Here is a 15,000-nt window from a genome sequence, read left to right as displayed (position 1 = left end):
ATAAGCGCCCGTTCCTCAGGTGGTGGCTGTCGCCACAGCACCTGTAAGAGGAGCAGCACAGAGGCCAAGGAGAAGAGGCTTGGCCCCTGAGCGGCTACTGTGACCAGAGGGCGGCTGGGAGGCGGAGGCCGCCACTGAGGCAGGACTCGCCCCGCGTCTCTCGTGGTCGCCAGTCAGACCTCAGACGAAGACAACGGAACCATGTTCCACTATGTGATTAGGGCCCTGAACTTTTTCTGGAGGAGGCTGAACACCTTAAATCAGGAGCGGCCTGGGCAGCCAGAGCTCTCAAAAGGTATCCACTGTGTCTGCACCCCACCCGCAAGGGCCTTCCCATAGGGGTGTGCTCCTCTTCGGGTCCCAGGCCTAGGGGGCAGGCTCTCAGGCAGGCTTGCTGGCGGGGGCGGGGGCCGGGGGGCGGGGAGGGCGGGGGCGGGAGGGGGCAGGGCCGGGGGGGGCAGGGCCGAGGGGGCGGAGGACGCCATCTTGTGTGAGGGAGGTGTCTCGTAGTCAAGAGTCCCTAAGAAATGGTCGGAAGTGGCGATGGTGTTGGCAAAGAAGGCCTCTGGCGGGCAGCCCCACGCCTCCATTACCCCAGAGGCTTTTGAAGGTTATCTTGTGCAGATGCTATGTGAACATGGAACAGATTCCTTTTTATATTTCCAGTAGTAGTGGATTGCCCTGGTTTGAGGGTCAATTTGATTTCGTTTCCGAAAGATCTTTTCAAGCCAAGTGGGTGAATGGCGCACTTGGTAGCAGAGGCGGGCAGTAACTGTGTTTAACTTGCTCGCCCTTGTAGCCTAAAATCCTGCCCCAGAGTCTGGCACCGAGTGGACGCTCAGTGGGTGCTTGTGAAGACAGGCATTTTGTCGGAGGAGTCGGTTAAAACGTGACAAAGTTTCCTCGGATGGCTCATCACTGCTCTGACTTGCCCTTTTGTCTCGTGTGTTGAGTTCTTGTGCCAGGCACTGGGCTAAGGGCCTTATGAGCATTAATCCTCACACAATTTTTTTTAAAGTCCAGTGAACGAGATAAGGAGCCCTGGTGCCACAATAGTTAATTAAATGGCTCCGCTGGTAACCAAACTGTTGTCGGCTGGAACCCCAGCACCTCGGGAGAAAGACCTGGCGTTCTGCTTCCAATAAAGATTACAGCCTAGAAAACCCTATGGGACAGTTCTCTATCACATGGGGTGGCCATGAGTCAGAACCGACTGGACGGCACCTAACAACAACAGCAATAATGAACACGGTGGTAGTATTACCAGGTTCATTTTACAGCAGAGTCAGGGAGACCCCGACAGGTAAAGGCGTGCACAGCTGGAATGTGGTGAAGCAGAATTCACACCCAGGCAGTCAGACCCAGCATCCACGTTCCTAACCTCTTAGTTCTCAGCCTCTGGAGGCAGTTATTTCTACAAGAGTAATTTCACAGTGAATTCAGGATGGTACTTTAAAAGGGATGCCTCTTTGGTCAACACTATTCTCTCAGCAGAGGTACCTGTTTTCCTGGAGCTTGAAGCTCTTAGGCTTTTCTGCCAGCTGAGTTTGAACCCCTTCCAGAGGTGGCTGAGTCTTAGCACACCTTTGTCCTAGAGGGCTGCTCAGGTTTTGGCTGAAATCCCTTATTGTAGCATCTACTAATTATCCCTAATTTTACCAAAAGGGCCACATGGAAGAGTCTTTGGCAGGTTTCCATGTGCCTGAGTGACAGCTCTCTCCCTCGCCCCTTACACCTTCTTCTGTGATAATGATTTCATCTAACAAATGTTACCCAGTTTCTCACTTTATCAATATTTTCTTAGTTTCTGATTGTGTAATGTAGTATAATCAAGATTCTTCCCATCTATCCTGTCAATTCACCCAAGTCTGGGGAGGCAGCTGTGGTGCTGAGGTTCAGAGCGTGGTTCTGCAGGCAGACTGCCTGGGTTCAGATCCCAAACTGTCCCTTACCATCTGTGCTCGTTCGGACGCAAAACTTCCCGCTGTGAGTCAGATGCACTGTGGGGCTAGACTTAAATCCCCAGATCTCTTTTAGTGCTTCATCTGGCAAGATGTTTAAGAATCTCTAGATGCTGCTGCTGATGGTGTTGATGATAATGATAAAGTTATATAATAATGTTGTTGTTAGTTGCCATGGAGTCATTTCCGACTAATGGTCACCCCATGCGTTCAGAGTAGAACTACTCCATAGGGTTTTCAAGGCTGTTACCTTTCAGAAGCAGATCACCAGGCTTGTCTTCCTTCTGAGGCACCTCCGGGTAATGGATGTGTCAGTTAATACAACAACCCTATTAGGGAAATATTATTATTGTCCTGGTATTACAGATGAAAAGCGCATCAGAGAGGTTAAGAAATGTTCCCGGGTCACACAGATGGTAAGTGAAGAAGCCATGGTTCAAACCCAGGCAGTCTGGCTCCAGACTAATGCTCTGAACCACAGCACTCCATTGCCTGCGGCATGTAGCTTCTGTGCTATACAGAGGAAAGATGGAACCGGTTTTTTGCTTTTGAGATTAATTAATGTAACCTTTTGTTTATCCATTTCATAGATGACAGCAAGTTGAATACCGTGCAGGGAGTTGTGACAAGGTTCTGTGATGATTATGGCTTGATTAATGAGTTAATCTACTTTACTAATGACATTGTGACTGACAATGTGCTTCTAAATGTTGGACAAAAAGTTACCGCAGTTGTGAAAGACGATAAAACATCTCATGGATTGAAAGCGATCAAAGTAAGATTTGCATGAATTTGGGGATAGTCTCTATTCCTGGTGTGACTTGAGCCTTGCTTTTCTTGTATTTATTCGATCTCTTTGATATACCCAGTATAATGGATAAAGAATGGAATTTGAAGCCTCACTGTGTGAGTGCCTTTGTTTTTATATCTGTTGTTTTTTCTGTTAATAAAAGTATAGATTATATATGTGTTATTCTAGCATTTAAAATATATGATCGACAATGATAATTAATTTTATTCTTAACGTCCTTTCTTCACTTGAGAAATGGATTTTTTCACATAAAAATTACTTTCTGTGATATGCATTTGTAGAAGTGGAATCACTGGGTCAAAGGATGTGCATTTTAAGCATTTTTTAAAACAGCTTTATTGAGGTATAATGGACATACCATAAAATTGTCACATGTTAAGAGTACAATTGAAAGCCTTTTTTTAGTAAATTTACAGTGTTGTGCAACCAGATATTTACGGTTTTAATGGTTACCATCAAATAATCCTTGAGCTCCGCTGTGCTAATTTGCAGTCTCAGCAGCAGGGTGTGAGACTGCCTGTTTGCCAGTTTGAAAAGGATGGAGATATAATTGGTCTGTCAAATCTTGGCCAGTCTGAGAAAGTGAAAAGTAGTTGTCATCATTTTATTTTGCCTTTCTTTAAATGTTAGTATGAGTGGAGCAACATTTCTTTTATTAGCACTACTTATATCTTAGGATTGTTCGAACTATTTGCTAGGGAAATTAGAGCTTTGTTAGGGAAATTATCGTATGAAGACTTGGCAAATATTTCCCCCAAGACACCTCTTTTGACTTTGTTTTATAGAGTGTAATTTTTATGTACTTTATGCACTATATGTACTATAAATATGTCCATCTTATCTATTGTGACTTTTGGGTTCAGTAAGATTCTTTAGAGTAACCCTAGCGGTGCAGCGGTTAAAGCACTTGGCTGTTGTTTGAACCCAACAACCGCTCCGCAGGGGAAATTTGTGGCAGCCTGTTTCCGTAAAGATTTACAGCCTTGGAAACCCGGTGAGACAGTTCTACTCTGTCGTGTAGGGTTGCTATGAGTTAAAATTGACTCAACAGGAATGGGTTTGGAAGATTCCTTAGAGAGGCTTATTCTACTTTATAATACACACAAATATTCACTTAGGTTTTCTTTGAAAGTTACTTATTTATTCACATCCAATCATTTAGTCTGTCTGGAATTTATTTGGCAGTATAGACTGAGAAGAATCCATATCTTGTTTTGCTAGTGGCTATCCAGTTATTCCCATACCATTAATTCAATAATCCACCTTTTCCACACTGAGTTGAAATGGTACATATACATTACCACAAGCATTTGAATCTATTGGGACTCCCTATTATATTGATTGTGTTGTCTTACCTTGGTTGTATGATCAAAAGGTTTGAATTACTGACATGTGATAACGCATTTCAGTATAGAATTTGGTAGCCTAGTTTTGCTGTCAAACTTTTATTTTTAAGTTTATTTTTAATTTTCTTGGCCAATCTTATATGTTGGTTTTTCTGGATGAATTTTAAAAATCGTTCTGTTAACTCTCCCTCCTCCCTCCCAACAACAACAAAATCTGTTGGGATTTTTTTTGGGGGGGGATTTTTTATTGAGATAGCATTGAGCTTATCGATTGAATTTAGGGAGAATTGGTATATTGACGATAGTCTCTCCCAACAAAGCATGTTTCTTCTCTTACATGCTTCTGAAATGTTTGATAGTTTTCTTTGAATAGGTTCTGCACATTCTTGCTAAGTGTATTTCCAAGATTTTTTTTATGTTTTTGTTCATTATCAACATAATTTTACACTGTGTTTTCAAACTGATATTTTCTTCCTGTATAGTAAAAGTATTGATTTTTGCTATATCATTTGGTAGATTGCACACCTACTGAACTTTTTCTGCTGCTTTCTCAGATGGTTGAGATATACTTTATTAATACTATTTAGATAGCAGCTGGTCATTCAGTGCTTACTGTCGACTTTCTTTAAATTGAAAAGTTTTATATACACATAAAAATTACAATAAATAGTTCAAACTCTAGAAGGGTATAAAATGAAAAGTCAGAAATCTCCCTTTATGCCCTCCATTCCAACTTTAATTCTTCAGACGTGGTTCTTATCATGGCTTCTACTTTTAGCTTTTCTGGTGGGCACCTGGATAACTTGAATAATATGCTTATGCTTTTTTTTTAAGTTAGCAATATTAGACAGTGTTTAATAGTTTTGCATCATGAATATGTATTGTTTATGTAATGAAATGAAACAAAATGTAAAATAAAAACTATTATACTTTAAATAGACAGAGAATTTTGGATGCCTCCCTATTATAGATTAATTATAGGTCTGATTTATCTTGTCTTTTTTTAAGAACCCTCTCCAGTTTAAGTCTATTTTTTCAACTTTAGCTCATGCTTCAGTCCCTCCAGGGCCCCGATCTTTAATCTTATGGTTTTCCTTCCTGTTTCTCTAACTTGTGTTTTTTCTCCTCTTTGTCTCCCTGTCCCTACCCTTCACCCCATTCCCATTTGCCAGGTAAAATCGTTCCATTTCACAGCTCAGGTCAAATCCCCCTTACTCCAAGAAACTCCCTCTACTTCCCAGTCTGCAACTTTCTCTTTCCAGGGAATTCTCAGGAGCCAATTTTTAATTTGTTTTATGACATTTATCACAGCTCGCTTTGAATTAGTAGTTATTTTTGTCTGTTATCTCCAGTTATTGTGAATTCCTGGAGGACAGGGACAGTGTATTTTTTTATCTTTGAATCTAATACTATCAGCACATTAAACTTGGTGGGTACACAATTAATATTTTTAAAATGTTTTTAGATGCATTTTAATATATAAAGCTCAGGCATTATTTTTACCATCATCCCATATCTAGAATGTATTTGTCATCTGAAATACTACTGTCGAGTATAGTTGTTTAAAACATTTCTTGAACAACAATGATTTAAGCATATTATTTCTCATTTTAAAACTTCCGCTATGTTTGAAATAACTGTTTCCTTATCTTACAGGTGGATGCTTTCGTTGATAATCGTGGTAGTAGACCATCAATATCTGGCAGCAAAATTTTAATTGGTTATATTACCTCTCTAACGAAAGGTGGTGGCTTCATTAATAAGACAACTTACTTCTCTCTAAACGTTGTTTGTAAAGGTATGATTTATTTACTTATTTAAAAGGGCCAAATTAGTGCATGCTTCATTTTTTAGAGAATTTTAGTACTAGAATAACTACTACAGTGTACTTGGCTTCAGCCTGTGCTCTTTCATGTTTGAGGTGAGCCTTTAGAGTTGAAATAATATATAACACATTCCATTAGCCATTGCCATTGCCGTTGAGTCGATTCCGACTCATAGCAACCCTATAGGACAGAGTACACTTGCCCCATAGAGTTTCCAAGGAGCGCCTGGCGGATTCGAACTGCCGACCCTTTGGTTAGCAGCCGTAGCACTTAACCACTACGCCACCAGGGTTTCCATATAACACATAGTGCTTCTAAAACTCATGCTATAGGGACAAACATGTAATTTTTTTAAACTCATACTATCACTTATTGTTCACTTGTTGAGTGCAGTTGCTGATATCTGGATTTTTTTTGTTCATATAAATATTGAATTTCTAATCTAACTGAAAACTATTGCAAGTATACAGGGATATGTTGCTTTAAAAATCTTTCATACGCTTCACCTAAGGTGTAGAGGTAGCCATGTACCTTTCCATGTATGTGTGTGCATGCACCCATTGTTGAATTCTATTTGTAATTAGCAGATATGTTATAAGATTTTATTTATGCCTAAAGTGATTATTTGTTTATACTATTTGAGTTTATTCAGCTACCATGTAGCTTGGGTACAAAAGAGGAGATTAGCTCAGCCCCACAACGCAGTTTGCCATTTTACTCTTCCTGGATATAAAAGCCAGAACTCTGACCTAAGTTGTGTTTTAAGATGTTCACCCTGTCTGCTTTGTTGAGAAGAGACTATATGGGGCAAGGAAGAAATCAGGAAGATCAGTTAGTAATTCATTGTAATAGTCCTGGTGAGAGATTGATAGACACTTGGACCAAGGTAGGCATGGAGGCTGTAAAGAGTGTGATTCTGTATGGATATATTTTAAAGGTAGAGATGGAAGTATTGGCTGATATATTGGATCTTTGGCGCGAAGCAAAGAAGAGTTGAGCATTACTCCAAAGTTTTTGGTTTGAGTAATGGTAAGAATGGAGTTACTTATTTGAGATGTGGAAGACTGAGAGGCACAACATTGTTGAGTGCATGAGAATAGCAAGAGCTCAACTTACAACCTAATAATTGTAGTAGGCACTTGGATATATGAATCTGAGGTTGGTTGGAGGTGGAAGTATACACATTTTGGATTGATAAGCCTATGGATATTATATAAAGCCACACCAAACAAATAGAGAGAGGACACCAGAGGACAGGCCCAAGGCTTGCATCTTAGGTCATTCTGAAATTTGCTTGTAAAGGAAATGAGGAGGAAGGAACAAGGAAAGTACTATGAAGGAAATAGGAAATGCTAGGTCACAGCATAAACAAATGTTCAAATTAGTCGATGTTGCCAGTTTTCTGATGTGGCTGTACCAAATTAGAGTCCTACTTTATACTGCTTGAGATTTCCACTTGTTCCAAATCCCTGCTGGTACCTTTGTATCCTGTGACTTATTTTTAACTTACTGTGAAAATCTGTTTGTAATTATTTGTTCATAACTATAAAATGTAAGGTGTATATCTTAGAGTTCATCATCAGGCCTAAAAGAAGTCTGGGAAAATTGACTCATTATTACAGTAGCAGTATTTCTCACTGCTATTGCTATCACTGATAGCAGTCAGCACTTATTTGGTGCTAATTATGTACAAGGCACTATTCTCTGAGTTTTACACATATTGATTGTCCCAGGAACTCTATATGTAAGTATTATTATTTTATAAGTGAAGAACCAAGTCGCAGAAAGGTTATGTACCTTGACCATGGTTGTAAGCTAAGTGGCAGCATCAAGATTTGAACTCAGGCAGCTAGGTTCAAATGTGCGCTCTTACCTGTGTGCTTTACTGTTTCTCTCGAAGGACTTGTGAATGTGGCCAGTGCTGCTTCAGAAAAGATTGGGCCGTAATGCATAGCTGCTGCTTTCTCCATATGACTTTGTCAAATCAGTAGAGGAGAATCAATGCCTAAAGTATTATAAACTTTCTTTCTGATAGAAAAAAACTTACAGCATACATGTTTTAAAGTGTCGAAAATGTATCTCAGATCTAATAAAAATATTTTCAGGTACTACACTAATTCAAAGTAACTTGTGAAAATTAATATTGTTAAAAACTAGAGATTATTAAACTAAATTTCTTTCCCTGGCTGTTTTAGGATTTGAGCCTTATAAGGGTGACTGGGTAGAAGCTGATTATTCTGTCAAGCCAGGCACATCAAAGCTCAATATAATCTCAGTGAAGCCCATGAACTGCAGACATGTGGATAAGGTAATTCGATTACATGTTCTATTTGTCATTTGTTTCTACCAAACCTTCCATTAATAATAATTTCCACTGCCCAGAATTCTATTGAGTATGCTGGAAAATCTAGAAAAATAGGAGAAAACACATTCTTTGCCAAAGAGGAGCCTAGTTTCTTATTGAAAAGGCTGTACTGCTGAAAGGAAATAATTAGAGAATACTATATAGAAGGCACTCCTTGGAAACCCTGTGGGGCAGTTCTACTCTGTGCTATAGGGTCACTATGAGTCGGAGTCGACTCAACAGCAATGGGTTTTTTATGGGGTTTATAGAAGGCATATAAAATGAGTTTTAAATTATGTAATTTATTGGAGAAGTCTTAGAATGTTCTGAGAACAAAAGGAACAAAAACAATTTGTATGCCAGAGAATTGTTGGGAAAGTATGACTGAAGTGGATCATGGGACTTGGGCTTACCTATAAAAATTGGGTTATGATTTGAGCAGTGGAGACTGAAAAGGAGTTGGAAATTCACTTTGCACAAAGGTGCAGATGGAGGAATGAGCTTGGAATGTGACAGAGGAAGTAGGGGAAAAATGAAGGTCACCTTACCACCGCATTCCTTTCTTACTCAACCCCTTTCATTCTCTCAACCGTAACTATAAAGAAAAAAAAACATTGCCATCAAGTCAATTCCCACTCATAGCGACCCTATTAGGCAAAGTAGAACTTCTCCAAAGGGTTTCCAAGGAGTGCCTGGTGGATTCGAACTGCTAACCTTTTTGTTAGCAGCCATAGCTGTTAACCACTACGCCACCAGGGTTTCCTAACTGTTGACTATAGAGGTTAATAAACATTTTGTGTAATATTTAGAGCAGTGTTTCTCATCTGAGATCCATCCCCAGAGATTCTGATTTAATTGGTCTGAGATGGGGTCTGGGCATGAATATTTTTACAAAGCACTCCTGGTGTTTCAAAAGTGCCAGTCAGATTAGGAATCACTGATTTGGAGTGAACTACAGGTTTAGAGCCAGAGAGACAGTGTATGCTTTTAAATAAACATTTTCATTTATTGTATTTACAGGTCTGCATCACTAGCTTCTATGAAAGAAGTGGGGTGTTAGATGATACTGTGTTTTTCACCTTGGATTCTCTGAAAATTTCTGATGGATACATACCTCAAAAATTAGATGTCGTCAATGTGGTCATGGTGAAGAGCATTCAGTCATGGTACATCTGGAGAGCACTTTCTATGACCCTGGTGAAAAGGTAGTAATAAGAAAACAACATTTTTATTCCCTGTGCAGCATTTTTCTCTGAACGTGAAAGAGCCTGGTTTAAATGTGTTTTGAAAGGAATAGTAAACTTAGACAGTTATGCCAAATAGAGTTTCTCAAGCAGATAAGATTTACCTGAGTGTGTTGGCTAAACATAGAGTATGTAAAGGGCATTAGCAATTTTCACGGTGGATTAATGAGATTCCCCTCTTAATCCTTTCTAATAATCTCATATTGGTGCTTTTTATTTTATGTGAATTTTTTAAATTGTGGTGAAAATATACATAATATATGCCAACTCAACAATTTCTACGTTTACAATTCAGTGATACTGATTATATTCTTCAGGTTGTGCAACCATTCTTTCTATCCTTTTGGAAATCATTCTACCACCGTTAACATAAGCTCAATGTCCCCTAAGCAAAAGCTCCCCCTTCCCCGCTCCCTTCTGCCCCCCAGTAGAAAAACAAACAAAAAACCAAACCCATTGCCATCGAGTCGATTCCAACTCATAGCGACCCACACCTGGTAACCACTATTAATTTTTCATTTCCATGTATTTGCTTATTTCATATGAGTTCGTACAGTATTTGTCCTTTTGTGACAGACTTACGTCGTTCAGCATGATGTTTTCGAGGTTCACCCATGTTGTGGCATGCATCACAACATCGTTTTTCTTTATGGCTGGATATGTTCCATGGTATGCATATACCACATTTTATTTTTCCATTCATTTGTTGATGAATGTTTGGTTGTTCCCACCTTTTGGCTGTTGTGGAAAGTGCTACAGTGAACACTGATGTAGAGGTTTCTGTTTGCATTCCTGCATTCACTTCTTCTGAGTATACACCTAGGATTGGGATTGCTGGGTCTTATGGTAGTTCTATGTTCAACTTTTTGAGGAACCGCCGAAATGTTTTTCACAGTGGCTGTACCATTTTATATTCCCACTAGCAATGGATGAGGGTTCCAGTTTCTCCACAACCTCACCAGCGCCTCTTGTTTTCTGTTTGTTGTTATTGTTTGGTTGGTTTTTTCATCGTTGCCATTCTAATAGGGGTGAGGTTTTGATTTGCATCTCTCCAACGTCTAGTGACACCTGAGCATCATTTCATGTGTTTGGCCATTTGAATATCCTCTTTGGTAAACTGTCTAGTCAAATCCTTTGCTTACTTTGTGATTGGATTGTTTGTCTATAAGTAGTTGTAAACTTTTTTTAATATATTTTGGGTATTAGACCCTTATTGGATATATGGTTCCTGAAAATTTTCTCCCAATCTATAGATTGTGTTTTCACTTTGTTGATAAAGTCCTTTAATGAACAAAAGTAATTAATTTCTGTGAGGTCCCATTTATCTGCTTCGTCTTTTGCTGCTCATGCTTTTGTTGTCATATATGATAATCTATCATTAAAACCTGTTTCACAGACATGCCCCTACATTTTCTTCTAAGAATTTTAATGGTTTTAGTTATCACATTTAGGTGCTTGATCTGTTTTGAATTGGTTTTTGTATATGGTATGAGGCGTGGATCCTTATTCGGCTTGTGGAAATCCAATTTTCCCAGCACCGTTTATTGAAGAGACTCTTCCTTCCCCATTGAATGGACTTAGCACGCTTGTCGAAAATCAGTTGACCATAGATACATGGATTTATTTCTGAGCTCTCAATTCTATTCCATTGGTCTATATGTCTGTTATACCAGTACCAAGCTGTTTTAATTACTGTGGCTTTATAGTGTGTTTTGAAATCAGCAAGTGTGATACTTACATTTGTCTCATATTTGGCCTGTAGGAACCTTCAACCTGGCTTCTGTGTCCTGTCATTTTCTGAGCCATTCCTTTCTGACACAAGATGTTCCAGGCTCATCTTGTACCTTAGCCTTGACGAAGCCATGTATCAGCCGTTTCTTTAAGGAGCCCTGTTTCCTTTTAGTGGAGAGTATAGTGTTTAGAAACCAAGATCTGGGACTAGTTGTGCTCCTTGCTATTGGGGTGTCACTGCTCTCAGGCCCTCTCAATGGGCAGTTCGAAATGTTATGTATGAGAATATACACATATACTTGTGCACACATTAGCATCCATATTTATTTCTGTATCTATTGGAAACCGTGAGTTTGCATCAATATCTCTAGTACTAGTCCAACAACACAGAATTTATTCTGAATTTTCCTCTCTTTCCACCTTTCCATGTTTATAGCTCCCTTCTTAGACATGAAGAACCCTACTTCCAGTTTTCCTCAAGTCTATTTACTTAGTTACTCAGCCCGTCTGTATATAGGCAATTTCCTGACCCTGCTGGGCTGCCTTGGAGTGCCAGTTTGTCCTACTCATGGGAGCCATGGGTTCTACCTTCCCACCCTTTTTGGGTAGGCCTGCAGCCTGCCTTCCTATCCTTGATGGCCTACCCTCAAAAGAAGGAAGGGAGGAAAGAAAGGAGCTTTCCATTGTCTTTTGAATCCGTGGAAAACTGGCTTACACCCATCACTCCATGGTAGTAGCTCTGGGAAATGTCACCAGTGATCTCAACATTAAGACCAGTGGCCTGTTGTCAGTCTTCATCCTAATCAAATTAGCAGCAACATTTTGTACAGTGGTCACTCTTTCTTTCTTGAAACTCTTCCTTCACGCACTCTGGAGTACGTCATTCTTTTCTACTTCTCTGGTTAGTTCACTAAATCCCCTATTTAACCTTTACGGTATGTAGAATACTGCCCCTCTAATGTATACATGTCCTAATTTCTGAACCCTGTGAATATGCTACCTTGCATGGCAAAAGAGATTTTGCAGATGTAATTAAATTGGGGATGTTGATGTGGGGAGATTATCCTGGATTATTTGGTGGGCTGAATGTATCACAATGCTTTTTATAAGGGAAAGAGGTGGGCAGGAGGGTCAGAGTCTGAGAAGATGTCATGACAGCAGCAGAGGTTGGAGTGTGTTGCTGCCAGGAGCCAAGGCTGCGGGATGCCTCTAGAAACTGGAAAAGACCAGGAAAGGATTCTCCCTTATAGTCTCCAGAAGGAATGCAGTTACGCTGATACCTTGATTTTAGTCCTATAAGACTCTTTATACTTCTGACCTCCAAAAGTGTAAGTTAATAAATTTGTATTATTTTAAGCCACTGAGTTTGTGGTGATTTGATATAGCAGGAATAGGGACGACTACATCCTTTGCCAATTCTCCCTGTTCTTCCCAGTCCTAAATATTGGAGTGGACCCTTCTCTATATATGCTTATTTACTAGGTGAGCAGATCCAGTCCCATGGATTTAAATACCATCTCTATTCTCATGACTCCCAACTTTCTGTCTCTAGCTCAGGGCATCTTTTTATTTCTAGCGTGGGACTCAATATACAACTGCCGAGTTGATAATCGTTTGGATGTCTCAAAATTAACATATTCAAAACTCAGCTTTTCCACAAATCCAGCTCTTTCCACAATCTTCATTTTGATGGCTTAAGCAAAATACCTGAGTCATTTTCAGTAGTTCTTTCTCTTATGTTCCTCAACACATCCACCAACGAATGCTTTTGACTATCTGCAAAAGGTATCCAAAACTGCCAAATGTGACCACTTCCTCCAGTTCTCCTGCTGTTGTCATCTTGCTTTAGGTGGTAAGTTTGGATGCAACTTTGAAGTGAAAGGGGAAAAACAGAACTCATTTCATTGGAATTTTCAGCTGAGCAGGGAAAAATGGTGAATACCGAGCAGAAAGGAAGTGTTTTGAGGAGAGGAAGAATTTGAGCATGTTTATAGAGTGTGGCTGGAGCTGATTGAGAAGGGAGATGGTTGACGTTCAGGCAATGGGAGGATCACTGTTGTGATTGCAAATGTCGGGATGTTTGTGGACAGGGAGACAGGAATTTAAGGGAGCTCATTTCTTGGAGGCCCTCTTTTCTCTTGTCTCTTGATACTCTTGGAAGCTAGGTCTCATGCTATTTTTCTTTTTTTATTGTAAAAATATATATAACAACATTTGCAATTCCACATTTTTTTCACTTGTACAATTTCAGGACACCAATTACATCAGTCATGTTGTGCTTCTTTTTTATTGCGATTTAAGTGAAAGTTTACAAATCAAGTCAGTCTCTCATACAAAAATTTACATACACCTTGCTATATACTCCTAACTGCTCTCCCGTAATGAGCCAGCACGCGCCTTCTCTCCACTCTCTCTTTTGTGTCCATTCTGCCAGCTTCTGACCCCCTCTGCCCTCTCATCTCCCCTCCACACAGGAGATGCCAACATAGTCTCATGTGTCTACTTGATCCAAGAAGCTCATACTTCACCAGTATCATTTTCTATCCCATTGTCCAGTCCAATCCCTGTCTGAATAATTGGCTTTAGGAATGGTTCCTGTCTTGGGCTAACAGAAGGTCTGGGGACCATGACCACCGGGGTCCTTCTAGTCTCAGTCAGACCATTAAGTCTGGTCTTTTTATGAGAATTTGGGGTCTGCATCCCACTGCTCTCCTGCTCCCTCAGGGGTTCTCTGTCGTGTTCCCTGTCAGGGCAGTCATCGGTTGTAGCCAGGCACCATCTAGTTCTTCTGGTCTCAGGCTGATGTAGTCTCTGGTTTATGTGGCCCTTTTGACTCTTGGGCTCATAATTACCTTGTGTCTTTGGTGGTCTTCATTCTCCTATGCTCCAAGTGGGTTGAGATCAATTGATGCATCTTAGATGGCTGCTTGCTAGCGTTTAAGACCCCAGACGCCACCCTCAAAAGTGGGTTGCAGAATGTTTTCTTAATAGATTTTACTCTCTCAATTGACTTAGATGTCCCCTGAAACCATGGTCCCCAGACCCCCGCACCTGCTATGCTGGCCTTTGAAGCATTCAGTTTTTTCAGGAAACTTCTTTGCTTTTGGTTTAGTCCAGTTGTGCTGACCTCACCTGTATCGTGTATTATCTTTTCCTTCACCTAAAGTAGTTCGTATCTACTATCTGATTAGTGAATACCCCTCTCCCTCCCTCCCTCCCCACTCTTGTAACCATCAAAGAATATTTTCTTTTCTGTTTGAACTGTTTCTCGAGTTCCTATAATAGAGGTTTTATACAGCATTTGTCCTTTAGCAACTGACTAATTTCACTCAGCATAATGCCTTCCAGATTCCTCCATGTTATGAAATGTTTCACAGATTCCTTACTGTTCTTTATCGACACGTAGTATTCCATTATGTGAATATACCATAGTTTATCCATTCATCCTTTGCTGGGCACCTTGGTTGCTTCCATCTTTTTGCTACTGTAAACAGTACTGCAGTGAACATGGGTGTGTATATATCTGTTCATGTAAAGGCTCTTATTTCTCTAGGGTATATTCCAAGGAGCGCGATTGCTGGGTCATATGGTAGTTCTATTTCTAGCTTCTTAAGGAAGCGCCAAATCAATTTCCAAAGTGGTCGTACCATTTGACATTCCCACCAGCAGTGTAGAGGTGTTCCAGTCTCTCCACAACCTCTCTAACATTTATTATTTTGTGTTTTTTGGATTAATGC

At 40.1% G+C, this 15,000-nt stretch overlaps 1 protein-coding gene across 1 annotated transcript in view; it reads left to right on the top strand.

Annotated features, from left to right (window-relative positions):
- The first annotated feature begins 201 nt into the window (after positions 1-201).
- The window catches only part of LOC100666873 (RNA helicase Mov10l1), a 64,676-nt gene continuing 49,877 nt past the window's right edge, over positions 202-15,000 (top strand). Inside the window, exons 1-5 of the mRNA XM_064278482.1 lie at positions 202-295; positions 2,552-2,736; positions 5,775-5,916; positions 8,140-8,252; positions 9,309-9,493. Of these exons, the coding sequence (XP_064134552.1) occupies positions 202-295; positions 2,552-2,736; positions 5,775-5,916; positions 8,140-8,252; positions 9,309-9,493 (719 nt within the window). The remainder of the gene's footprint in view (positions 296-2,551; positions 2,737-5,774; positions 5,917-8,139; positions 8,253-9,308; positions 9,494-15,000) is intronic.

The sequence above is a fragment of the Loxodonta africana genome, chromosome X (genome assembly GCF_030014295.1).
Source record: "Loxodonta africana isolate mLoxAfr1 chromosome X, mLoxAfr1.hap2, whole genome shotgun sequence".
Taxonomy (NCBI): Eukaryota; Metazoa; Chordata; class Mammalia; order Proboscidea; family Elephantidae; genus Loxodonta; species Loxodonta africana.
The sequence above is the reverse complement of the archived record's forward strand: the minus strand, read 5'-3'. Positions and strand labels throughout refer to the sequence as shown.